At 35.6% G+C, this 12,698-nt stretch overlaps 2 protein-coding genes across 2 annotated transcripts; one reads left to right on the top strand and one right to left on the bottom strand.

The window, feature by feature from the left end:
* Window positions 1–725: 725 nt before the first annotated feature.
* On the bottom strand, window positions 726–5,248 carry LOC143921336 (pre-rRNA 2'-O-ribose RNA methyltransferase FTSJ3). The gene is made up of 11 exons (XM_077444585.1): window positions 5,066–5,248; window positions 4,153–4,910; window positions 3,936–4,079; window positions 3,729–3,854; window positions 3,488–3,649; window positions 3,206–3,413; window positions 2,867–3,130; window positions 2,531–2,791; window positions 2,243–2,442; window positions 1,978–2,165; window positions 726–1,892 (listed from the first exon to the last, which is right to left on the bottom strand). Exons 1-11 carry the CDS (start codon window positions 5,130–5,132, stop codon window positions 1,637–1,639), a joined length of 2,634 nt encoding a protein of 877 aa, XP_077300711.1. The 5' UTR covers window positions 5,133–5,248; the 3' UTR covers window positions 726–1,636.
* A 1,836-nt stretch (window positions 5,249–7,084) lies between these two features.
* On the top strand, window positions 7,085–12,256 carry BI-1 (Bax Inhibitor-1). The gene is made up of 5 exons (XM_077444581.1): window positions 7,085–7,292; window positions 11,011–11,240; window positions 11,320–11,546; window positions 11,643–11,813; window positions 11,893–12,256. The coding sequence occupies exons 1-5, from the start codon at window positions 7,246–7,248 to the stop codon at window positions 11,923–11,925; spliced, it is 708 nt and encodes a 235-aa protein (XP_077300707.1). The 5' UTR covers window positions 7,085–7,245; the 3' UTR covers window positions 11,926–12,256.
* Window positions 12,257–12,698: the final 442 nt, after the last annotated feature.

Raw genomic sequence — 12,698 nt, 5'->3', positions numbered from 1 at the left:
TAATAATAATTTTTATTCCAGCCGATAGGGAGAATAGTGCAATCCCTATCGTCCATATCATCATCATCATTTACAGCCATTCACCATCCACTGCTGGATGAAGGCCTCTCCAACACGCTTCTACAACAACTCTCATTCATCTCACCCCGCACATTTTCCTAATTTCGTCCACCCATCTTCCCTGCGGTCTTCCTTTCACCATTTTGCATTCTCTCGGGTACCATTCAAGCACTTCTTTTGTCCACCTTTCGTCCATTCGTCTAGCCACGTGGCCTGCCCATTGCCATTTCAAGTAACAATTTCATATGTAAATCGTTTTCTGATAATTGCTTTGCAGGAAAGCGAACTTTGAAACAATGTCATTAAATAACGTGATACATACCTTCATTTGCACTAAGGTTACGTTTAATACCACATTAAAAATTATTTTAATAGATCCTGGAATCGTTTATCACGACTAAGTTCATCGAAATGCTTTTAGATAAGAGATTGGTGATTCAATTTCGCCTTCAACACTAATATGTTGAAATTGTTACGAATTCTTCAAATTTATTTCTAAAATTACTGATCTCGCAATATGCATTTCTAATCATAGATTGAGCACTAATATCAGCGTTTTTTTTTTATTGAAGTAGCTTTGAAACAAAGTTAGGAGGCCGAAGAAATTTTGAAGAAGCACGAGTAGTAGAATAAATTCGAAACTTTCCATTTTCTTTTTTAGTCACTTTGCATCTGATTGTTCATCATTTCTTTTACTTTTTTTATTATTTCTGTAAGAAATTTTAAAACATCTATACCTATATTAGTATAGATGTTGTAATAGTCTAATCTGGGTGACCAACAAGCAGTGCACAATCTGTTTAAAGTAACTGATGGTGAATTTTCCTTAAAAACTTCCCACCTGTTAATGTAGACAGTTGAAAAATAAGAGAGGTTTTTAAAAAATCATTACAAAGAAATTAAAAAATTAGTCAAAAGGCGCGCCGCTTTGCGGCGCCACCCCCACATTTGCGGGGTCTGCGGGCGCTGTAGCTACGCCACTGAGTAGTCGTGCATTAAACCATTGTCATTATCATTTCATTCCTTTCGCCCAAATTACATTAATAAATCCTATTAATTGAATTCAGTTACAAATAAGTCAGATTAATCAATCAATTTTAAGTTTTTAATCTCGGTCAGCCTTCAAAAAATGTGATTTTTTTGCACCACTGACGAACATTCCAATACTAAATATGTATGTATGTAGTAGTTCATCGATTTCAAATCCAAAAAGAAAAATTGAATTGAAGATTTCCTTAATTATATTAAACCACTGTTCCACGTGTATGTTGTATTTATGTTAAATTCTACACACATGAACGTATAACGTGAGTAAAGATCATTCATAATGTCACTTACATTAATGACTACTTATATGAATAACGAGTATCATTGTGTACTTTTAATTGATGAATGTGTTGGACTTGTCTTAATGACATTGGAAATTCCACACTCGACCTTTCGAGACAATGAAACAGATAGGTTTAAAAATGCATAATAAAAAAAGGACATACAAAATATTTTTTTTACTTGTAAAATATATAATACATAAATAAAATCGCTTTTACGCTCCTTTTTGTATTGACCACATAGCAGTCTATTTCTTTTTATTTGAACGAGATTTTGTTTTTTGGAACCGTGCTCCTTTATTGATTCCCTTGCTTGCTTTGCCTCGTCCCTTTGTCTTCTCTTTAGATTTCATAGCGCGGAGATCCTTTTTCATTCGAGAATCTACCACCCTGTATTGACCTTTTACACCTTTGGGCCTCTTCATTCTCTTAGATGAATTGAATTTTTTAGCGACCACATACGTTATTTCTTTTTTACCGGTCGATTTGGCCTTTCGGTATAATCTAAAATGAAATAAAAATAATAATAATTAAACATATCCTCAAAGCGAAATATTTTCAAGACATTCGAACATGTGATGATACATACTGTTTAATCTGTTTAGCTTTTTCTCTATCAGGAACATCTTCGTTCTCCATAAGTGTTTCCACTTTCTTCTTTGCCTTTTCCATTCTCTTCATAACACGCCTCTTCTTCCTTGCTTTGGCTTCCATTACTTTCTTAATTGGGCGTACATTAATCTCCTGCAGATTCTTCTTATATTCTGCGACGAGTTCCTTAAAAAAATATATAAATACATATATTGAAAATGTGCACATATGATGCAAATACATCGCAGTGTAACTTCACATACTTCAGGTACAGGTATATCCTTTTTCATGTGTTTCTTTTCGTCGTCGGCAAACCAGTCTGGTAAATTGGTATCATTGAAAGTGTACCGATTCCATGCGGCATCTATCAAATCACGTTTTCTTTTACGAGACGATGCTAAGATTGTGCCGAGTGCAAGTCCCTCTTCATCCATTTTTACTAATTTTTTAAGCTTCTTTAATTCTGAAATGTGAATGCATTTTTATTATACATATATATATTTCATTACAAAAAGTAAATAAATTGTAAAAAAAAATGTTGAAAATAATACCCTCATCCTTAACAGGATTGTCAACTTTTCCTGTAACTTTGCCAGCTGCATTTCTGGCTTTTTTGCTGGGCCTTTCCACATCATAATCGCTATCACTATCAGAAGTGGTATTGTCGTCGAAATCTTCCAAACCATTTTTATCGACTTCAGATGCTTCACTATCGGAATCATCGAAATCATTTTTAAGACTAACGAAATTTTTCTTCTTAGGTTTTTTAGTATCGTCGTTTTCAATCGGTTCCTCTCCAATTATTGTACCACCTACACATCATAAACGAAATATATGAAACACCTATTAAATGATTCTAAGTGATGTAATAATTGAATTAAACGAACCTTTCTTTTTATGTATTTCAGCCATCCTGTCTAATTCTAAATCCTCGTCATCGTCCTGTTCCAAATTTTTAAATGCATCTTTTTGAAACCAAAGTTCTGCTTTGTGCATTTTTTTTGTTTTTGCATCCCTAGTGTCAAGATCAACCAAAAGAGGATTAGCTGGTTTTTTTCTCTCTTGGACTGTGTTTTCTTTAACATTTTTTATTGGTTTCTTCTGTTCCTTTTTCGGAGGAGCTTCGTCTTCTTCTTCCGATTCACTGAAACCTGCAAAAACGATTTACATATATTAAAAAACATTATAGCTAGTTTAAAATCTATGTAAATCAAAAAATTGCAAACCTAATCCTTCCTTCTCGTTTTCACTCTCCGAACCCGATTCCATTTCCAATTCACTATCGGTATCCTTATAATATAGACCCGAACTATCTAATTTGGTCGTTCCTGGGTCATATCTTTCGACCTTCTTTCTCATTTTAAGGTCCTCATCAGATTCCTCCTCTGATTCTGCAAAAATGTCAGGACTTTGATCGGAAATCTTCGTCAAAACCTAAACAACAAAAGTTACAATTAAATCACCGATATCAATCAAAACATTTTTAAACCAAATAAAACAAATCTTACTTGATTACTCTTGATTTGTTGCAATTGGAAGAGATCATCGGCTTCTTCAGTAGGTCCACTATCACCCTTGTGAACCATTTTAAGATTCATTTTTTCATTAAGTTTCAATCTTTCTTTTTTTGCTTTCTTTCTTTTACGTTTCATTTCTCTTGACTCTTCTTCCTAAATAATTGCTATTAAAATTAATTTGAATTCAAACAAAGCAGGTGAAATAGTTTTATGTTAAATTGACAATACATACCTCAAGCTCTGCAATTTTTTGTGAAATAGCTTCATCTTCTTTATCCTCCATCTCATCTAATGTAAGAATCCGTTCCCCAGCATCTCCAGTCTCAGCTCCAGCAATGCTTCCAGTTTCATCATTTTCCTAAAATCAAAATGAATCGTTAAGCTAGTAAATACATATGACCTGGGTTAATATTAGTCAACATATGAATTATCAGTATACCTTTTTTAATTCTTTCATTGCTTTCCACCAAACTATTAAAGCCTTCAGATCTTTTCTACCTAATACTTTAATATCCTTACAACATTCTTTAATTTCTAATGTTGTTTTCGGATGATTTGATATTTCTTCATCATCAAATATGATCTAAAATAAAAATAAAATTATTATTCATAAAAAAATAAATACACAACTAAAATAAATTAAATACAATACACACTTGATTGCACGATTGGAGAGCATCGATGACGTTTTCATTGTTTACAAAGTCAACAACAGACACGGCATGATGTAAAGTATAATCATTTTCAGGATAACCTTCAGCTTTCACTTTCTTCTGCTTTTCTGGATGCAATATATTCATTTTGCTTTTGGGCTTCATATCCAACTCCTCAAACACATACTTGGGATCCAAAAACTTGGGATCTATCTTATCCGGCGCAATGTAAGTCTGACAAACGACGAAGATTTCCGCAGATTCCGTACGGGAAGCTTGCGGCTTCGTTGCATGAACCTTCTTGAACAACTGCTTGAACACCCATATAAGTGCATTGTAATCTTTAGATCTGAACACTTTAGTTATGAACCAACCACCTTTACGGAGGAAATTGGTGGCCAATTTTAAAGCGCTCAGCGTCAAAGAGTTTTGTTGGTATGCATCGTGGATCCAGTTGGTTCCTACGTTTGGTGCACCATCGTGAAACACAACGTCTGCTTTCCATGTTTTGATTTCTCTCGAGATTGCAGTTTTGCATTTATCCGTTGTGATGTCTTCAACCAAACCAATGCATCCAGGAACCGGTTTTATCGGAAACAAATCTACACCGATGACTATACTGGACAATGGCATGTTCTGCTGAGCCACCTGCATCCATCCTCCGGGGGCAGCACACAAATCGATGCATACTCTTGATCTTTGCAAAAATCCAAACTTTCTGTTTAATTGGATTAATTTGAACGCCGCACGAGATCTATAGCCTACAAATAATTATTATATTATTTAATAAATATTTTTTAGGAAATAGTACCGACTATATAGTCTTTTACAGAAATAACATAACCAAAAAATATTTGAAAGTTTAATTCTGATATTTAGTAAGTATGGGAGTATTGTGCGTTGAATATGTATTTACCTGTTTCCTTGGCTAATTGGTAATATTTATCTTTGCGCTGTTTTCCTACTTTGGCCTTTTTCCCCATTTTGGAAGACCAAAACAAACGTGCTCACTATGTCAGAATAGGTTATGTTCACATGCGACTATACGACAAGCACGAGTACCAACGTAATGAAAGCTATGTTGGCCACAGATATCACTATATTTGGCATTTTTCAAAACCTTAGTTCACTTTTCAAGATCCAGCGTTTGGATTTATGTACATGTATATGCTTATTCTGTCATATAAATTCACAGGAATAAATTGGAAGCCGTTCAAATTCAAGCACACATGGAGGCTAATCAATCTGGGAATTTCTTAAAATTGTCTGTTCACCAAAATTTAATTTTACCATACGTGGAGGGGGGAGCGATTACTCCTTTTTTACCACGCATCTCAAGATCCATCCTTGATGACAGTGATTATTACTTTTGCGGGATGAGTTATTTAAAACATCTTAAAACATGCTGCATTGTTTATAATTGTATTTATAATTTTACTTTTTCTTTCTCCTTTGTACATTTTTATGTACTATTTCAATTCTGTTCAATTTAAACAAAGAATGTGATTTTTGAATTTTATTTTTGATTTTTACAATTTTGTTCATTTTTTTTTCTGATGTATTATTTTCCTTTTGTTTCTTTTTTATTATTTTATTTTACCATGTTTTCTGCTTTTTACTAATTTTACTTGTTTTTATATATTTATCAAATATAGGCCATTGTGATGCATTAGGTCCTTCCTGTAATGCCACAATGGTCCAAAACTATTAATAAATAAATAATTGGCCAGGAAGGCGCATTGGGTTGTACCTGTTAGGTCTTCCTTGTGGGTCTACCTCACGGGACCGAATGTGAAAAGGTCGAAAAAGCAAATATCGGAAGGCAAAGATCGAAAATCGGAAGATCTTAAGTCGAAAGATCAAAAAAAAAAAAAGGGTGCATGGTAAACGGTACTATGTATATATGTTACACCGAATCCATGAAATTGTCTATTACAAGCATTCGGCAAGAGAATTGCCGAATGCGTGAAAAATGCAAGCACGTTGCCCAGTTCACGGATTCCGTAAATTCTTTGCCGAATGCGTGAACTGGATAGCGTGTTATATTATAACCAAGTGTCAAAGTGACAGCTGAATAAGGATGTTTAATTTAGTTTAATTTACATATTATTATGTATAATATGACTACATACATATGTTTCACTGTTAAAATATTGATCAAAATGTATAAAAATGGCATTAATTTATGTATAAGTCATATGAGATGATCGAAACATATGTATGTAGTCATATTATACATAATAATATGTAAATTAAACTAAATTAAACATCCTCATTCAGCTGTCACTTTGACAGTTGTCCACGCTGTCCAGTTCTAAAAAACAACACCGGGGCGCTGCTGTCTATTTGCCGACTCCATGCTTTGAGCAGACAAATTCTTGCCGAATACACGCATTCGCCAAAAAATTTGCCAAATCGGTGAACTGGGCAACATGCTTGCATTTTTCACGCATTCGGCAATTCTCTTGCCGAATGCGCGAACATATATAATATATATCAGTGGCATGCGGTGAAATTATCTCTCTTTTTGTCATATAGCCTTGTTTAATGTGCGCGCGCAGGATACGGGAGAAAAACCCTGTTCCTCTTGTTCCTGTTGTATCCTGCTCGCGCAAATTAAGTGAGGATGTACGACGGGGGGAGAGAGACTTTTACCGCACGCCACTGATATATATACTAACCGTTTTTCATATGTATGCATGATAAACGAATATTTTCGACTTTTTCACGGTCACCCATCACGAAAGGGATAGTACGCGATGTGCTATATTCCTACACTACTCACAAAAAACAACCGACATAAAAATGACATCAACATCAAAGTCCACCAGTCGGAGAATTTCCCAATAGTTTTTCCCCATCTAGACGCTTCGAGATGAAACAAACATGGCCGCAAAGGCAAACCAGACGCCAAATGGCCTCCACCAATGGCGTTAGTATGCGTAGTGACGTCACGTAACGTGACGTGGGCCACTCTCGAACGGACTAGTCGCACTCGACCGGGGTTCATTCGGCCATCGCTACGTTCAGTCGCAAATTGCAAACACTCGAGAGAGTATTATATCGCTTAGACCGGAAGTAGAACTCACATCCGCCATGACGCCCACCGTCACAGGCTTCATGAACTCTTTCAACAACAGGCTGTGAGTGTCCCTCTCCTTGTCTCTGTCTCTGCTCTGTCTCTGTCACGTGACCTCACCTCATTCACCTTACCTTACATTACTCTATTTGTCGCACATAAACACTACGTCATTTCATTATCTACCTTTATCAATATCTGTATAACGCTTCGTATATATATATATATATATATATATATATATATATATACACAAGTATTTTCAGCCGAAGATCTGTGTGTGATCGCATTACAAATATGTCAAAACGTATTGATAATGTCACATATTGTTGTGTGATTTGCTTGCAAGGCGAGTGTCGTAAGACAGGTGTTAAATTTCCTGAAATGCGTTTCAATTTCAGCTCAAATGTATTAATAGATTTTTCTTTTGTTTGAAATCTGTTATAAAACAAATGCGATGCAAAATAAATAAATCCGTTCGTACAGTGCGAGTACACTCGACCGATGCTGTTAACATGTGCTAGTCTACTGGAAGACAGTCGCTGGGTCGGTTTTTTTTGTTTTGACATTATGAATTGTGCAATGCTCTTCACATTATTTTTCACTGCATGTAGTTGGTTTCTCAAACTATATTATTTGAATGTGGGCGATGGCCTCATGTTGAGGGTCTTGAATAAAAGCTGATTTTGTTTACATTCGGTACTTGATGAAGACTTCATTTTAAAGTTTATATTCACAATAGTGCCATTATATGCAAATGTATGTACTATATATATATATATATATATATATAAATTCGAAATTATATCCAATAGTGGTGAAAGATAGACGGTAGGTGGCTGATTTGGCGAGGATCCGTTTCAACAATGAAATCAGACAATCTGGCAAACTCTGATAGGAAACGATCGACTTGGAGTCAGCAGCACTGCAGAAATACTCGGAATAAAATCTTTTCAATCGAGGTCAAACCAGGACTCGAACCCGGGACCTCTCAGTCAGCATTATACACTAACCACTGAGAAATCTTGCTGGCTAGTTGTACCCAATACTAACGGGTCCCAATCCTTGACAGTTTTTTTCTTTAAAATTTAAATTATTTCTATTTGTTTTCATCTTTTATTCTAAACATCAAACCCCCAACTCTCAGACTTCGTTTAATTGCAATAAGTAGTGGGTACTGCGGTAATTGACTTTATAATAAACAACACTGGAAGATCTCTTCAATGTATTTTATTTGGAACGATACTCGTAGAACTTTTTGGCTGCCGATGATCTCTCAATGTTCGTTGATTTGAAGGAGTCTTTTCCGTCTTATAGTCAGTGAGTAGGAGATTTATCAAATGTACATACATAGCTTGGAATGTAAATAACAGTTGTTGACGAAGATCTGTTGAGTTTTCTACTGTTTGCATGGTGATCCGAAATTAAACTGATAACCTTATTGCTGATAACAAAACCATAATTCAAATCATTAATTGTTCTGTATATGCCAGGGAATCCCTAAAACGATTCAAAATTAATCCTCCAAATTGGCTTTCACAGCCTTTCCTTTTATTATGTTGACAAGTAAACATATGCCGACTGGACAGTTTTGTCTCAATTGTGATTTAATCTCTGTTTTTATCATTCATATGTTGACATATTATAAGCGCTGCTGTTGAAAAATGATTGTCATTGTATACATTGCGAATTCTCTTTTGTTTATTTTACTCGGCTGATGTAATTGATAATGTGGTCATGGATATAATGAAAATAGTATGTCTTTCTCGTGTCCGAGGGTCATGACTTTCCCGTCTTCTGACTTCTATAATGCGGCCGGTCGTGGTCCCCCAACCATCTCGACATCCTGCAGCTCGCAATGACTTAGTTATAGGAAGGAAGGCTATGTTTCAACTATATCCCGGCCTATGGAAATTCGTTGTGAGTTTTTGCCAGTACAAAATATTCGCAACGAAGAGTGCTAGTTTCCGACTTCAATATAAGTCCTGACTGGACACCAGAAGCTCACTGGTGCGCTAGTTTACATCCTGGTCGGTTGTGCAATGCATAGCTGTGATGAGATCATGCTTTTGGAGATTTCCGCGGGTTCGCGATCTTCTGCATGGAGCGAATCGAATGGTATATTTGCCGTTGTGTGAGCGAAGTTATGTCAAACGAGGATGTTCGTACAGGAACGTGATGATGCAATCGTACGGCTTGTGTTTTAAGGGGGAAGTGGATGAGATCACCGACCTGGATTCGGGATTGTAGAAACTGTATATTTCTACAGACTCACCTACAGTTTTCTTAGACGTAGACGTTGGGGATCTGTTTACCACAATGCTACCAAAACGACCAATTTTTTCAGACTATCCTGGTTTCGCCTTGCGATATGCCCAAAGAACTGGAGGATACGCCTAAGACAGATGGATGATAGTCTATCACCAACCTTCAGCTCTTGTTGGGTGTATGCATTGGTTCTCCCCATGTCCAGGAGATTTTAAGCATCCATCTCCAGCACTACGTCTCAAAAGCGTCTATTCTCTGTCTTCCTCGAGCTCACACTGTTCATGCCTCCACTCAAAGAAGACACGGTGATGCCCAGTTTCGATATTGAGTAAAAAAATAGTACATAGCCTCTACAAATCACCGCTATTACGTTATGCATGGCTAAATTAGCACAAACCATTCCTAAGATATTACATTTTAGCATATGATGCAACATTGGGAAATTGTATTATGACGAAATTCAAGTATCTAATGGTTAGAACACATTCAAAAGTACAGCACGGCACGCCTCGATAGACTCAAGCTGTGATAGGCGTGTCTTCATGTCATTGTTAATTCGAACAATCTTATTACGTTTCTCCTACATTTCTACCATAACAGATTATCCAAAGGCGACACCTATGGTCAAATTTTTGTACATAAGTACTAGCAATTCTAAACATTACAATACAAATAGTCATCTATGGATAAACCGGTATAATCAACAATCGACAAATTCGATATATAGCGAATTTACGAGAACATATTCTACAGAGCATATACATATGTAGGTAGCATTTTTATAATAATCAACAATATCGGGATGCTAGAAAATCGCATTTGCGATTAAATGAAGGTGAGGGGGAGGATGACGATTTATTGATTAAATTAGACAACAATTAAAGTTGATAATCCAAAAACTTCGGCAGGAGACGGTTGATCTGGGCTTTGATATGCACCCAGATCTCGCAACAGCATATACATTGGTTCCACCAGTGATGTGGCTTACTGTTATAAGGATAAAATATCAGCAAAAGCACTCCAGGGTTGGATTTTGTCAAGGATCGCGATGGCATAGATTAGGCGTGTTACTGTTTTTTTTTGCATGTGCAAAACAATAACACTGTCTCCACCTTAAAGCTTGCTCGTGTTGTATTATTTTTCCTTGGTATTGAAAATGGCCGACTAGAAGGTTGAACGTATTTGAATCACTATAAGGACAATCCATATGGATTGAATGTAAATTATATAGAATTTTGATTGTAATGTTGTATACGATGACTCATCCTTCAAATAACAAATCGATGTGACTTCTATGTACGACGAGTTTTGCATACGTTTTAAATAAAAAGCTAAAATTTGAAGTGACGATAAAAAAAATGTATGCACACGACACTATTAAGTATTTCGTCGTAATGTATTCAAACGACGGGTGAATATTCTTATCATTAATATTCATCGGTATTGGGAAATTTCACTTTTGCACGTAGCCGAGGTTGTATTTTTAACTTATATTTGTTATATGATTGTTTCAGTGAGGAACCTGTACGAGCACATTTAAAAAATGTATACGCATGCCTAACGATGACCTCAATCTCGGCCTCGGCCGGGGCTTTCCTAGACATATACACAGACTGGTTCAAAGCTGGATTCATATCCAATATCGGCGCCCTAGGACTCATATTCATGCTCATGTACACACCCGACAATGGAAAGAATATTAAACAAAGACTCGCATATCTCCTCGGCTTTGGATTCTTATCAGGTATCATTTCCGTCCATCTGTTAAAATGTACGACTTGTATATTGAATTGTTTTTTGATTTCATTTCGTGTTGTTTTCAGGAATGGGGATTGGACCGTTGCTTCAGTACGCTATAATGTTGAATCCTGCAATAGTGACAACGGCATTAGCCGGTACCTGCCTGATCTTCGTTTCGTTCACGATTGCTTCAATGTTGGCCGATCGTGGACGTTGGCTATTCCTCGGCGGAACTCTGATGACATTGCTTACCACCATAGCCGCACTTTCGCTTGCCAATATTTTCTTCAGATCGCAACTATTGTACCAGGTATGATATGTTTCGTATTTATGTATAAGGTGTGTTACCGTTTAGGTTTTTAATGATGTTTATATGATGTGTAATGTAATTAACTTTCTTTTTCAGACTCACTTATACCTCGGCCTCGCTCTGATGTGCGGTTTTATCTTGTATGATACACAAGCTATTATTGAAAAGCGTCGTGCAGGAAATAAGGACTTTGTGGGTCATTCTTTGGATCTCTTCTTGGATTTCATCGGTGTTATGAGACGCTTGGTGATCATCCTCACACAAAAGGTTTACAAATTGACTTATATAGGCTTTATGAATTGATGTAATACTTACTAATTTTTGAATTTATTTTTTGTGTCCATAGGAAGAACAAGATCGCCGTCGCAAGCGTGATTAAATATTTTTAATTTATTTTTTAAAAATTGTAAAACATACTATTGGTTAAAGGCAAAATCAATACTTGTAAGACTGGCAAATTGTTTTATTCATCGCAAAAAAGTTTGTTTTTCAAAACTACCTATTGTATTTAATATTGTTTATTTAGAGTGTAAAATTTAGGATGTGGTCGTTTTATACATAAAAAAAACCCTAATATATTACATATATATGTATATTTAATATTATATATTATGATGTGTCTGTATGATTAGAAGTTTTGTCTTTTAATAAAGAAAGATATCTGTGGGATTATATGTAAAATTCAAAAATAAATGTTTTAAATGAAACTGAATTCTGCTTTTTTTTTGCAAACAGGTAATCTTTGCAAATGATAATTTGTAATGTTAAAACAGCAACCGTTTAACGATGGTTGTGTCTTAATTTTATAAATGGATTATTTGAGGTCACATTCACGCATCAAATTGAAATTTCAAGGACTATTGCATAACTTAATTAATGTTATTAGTAAGCGTTTGTGACATACAAGCGTAAGAGAAGGCTAAGTGATGTTTGGATAAGGCCAAGTTTTTGTTATTTAAGCCTAAAATTTTCAATTTAAGATTACCAGATTAGTTAAACTATTTCATGGTGACCTAACTTGGGCCTTAGATCAGTCTTGAAAGGGCTCCAGAGTCTGAGATTGAAGGGCGCCCAAGTCATATTTTTTGAAAATCCCCCACTTAAACAATGCTGGAAATTTAAACTATGCATATGTGTATAAAATTTGAGTAA

This window comes from Arctopsyche grandis, chromosome 13 (assembly GCF_051622035.1).
Source record: "Arctopsyche grandis isolate Sample6627 chromosome 13, ASM5162203v2, whole genome shotgun sequence".
Taxonomy (NCBI): Eukaryota; Metazoa; Arthropoda; class Insecta; order Trichoptera; family Hydropsychidae; genus Arctopsyche; species Arctopsyche grandis.
This window is presented reverse-complemented; position numbering and strand designations above follow the sequence as displayed.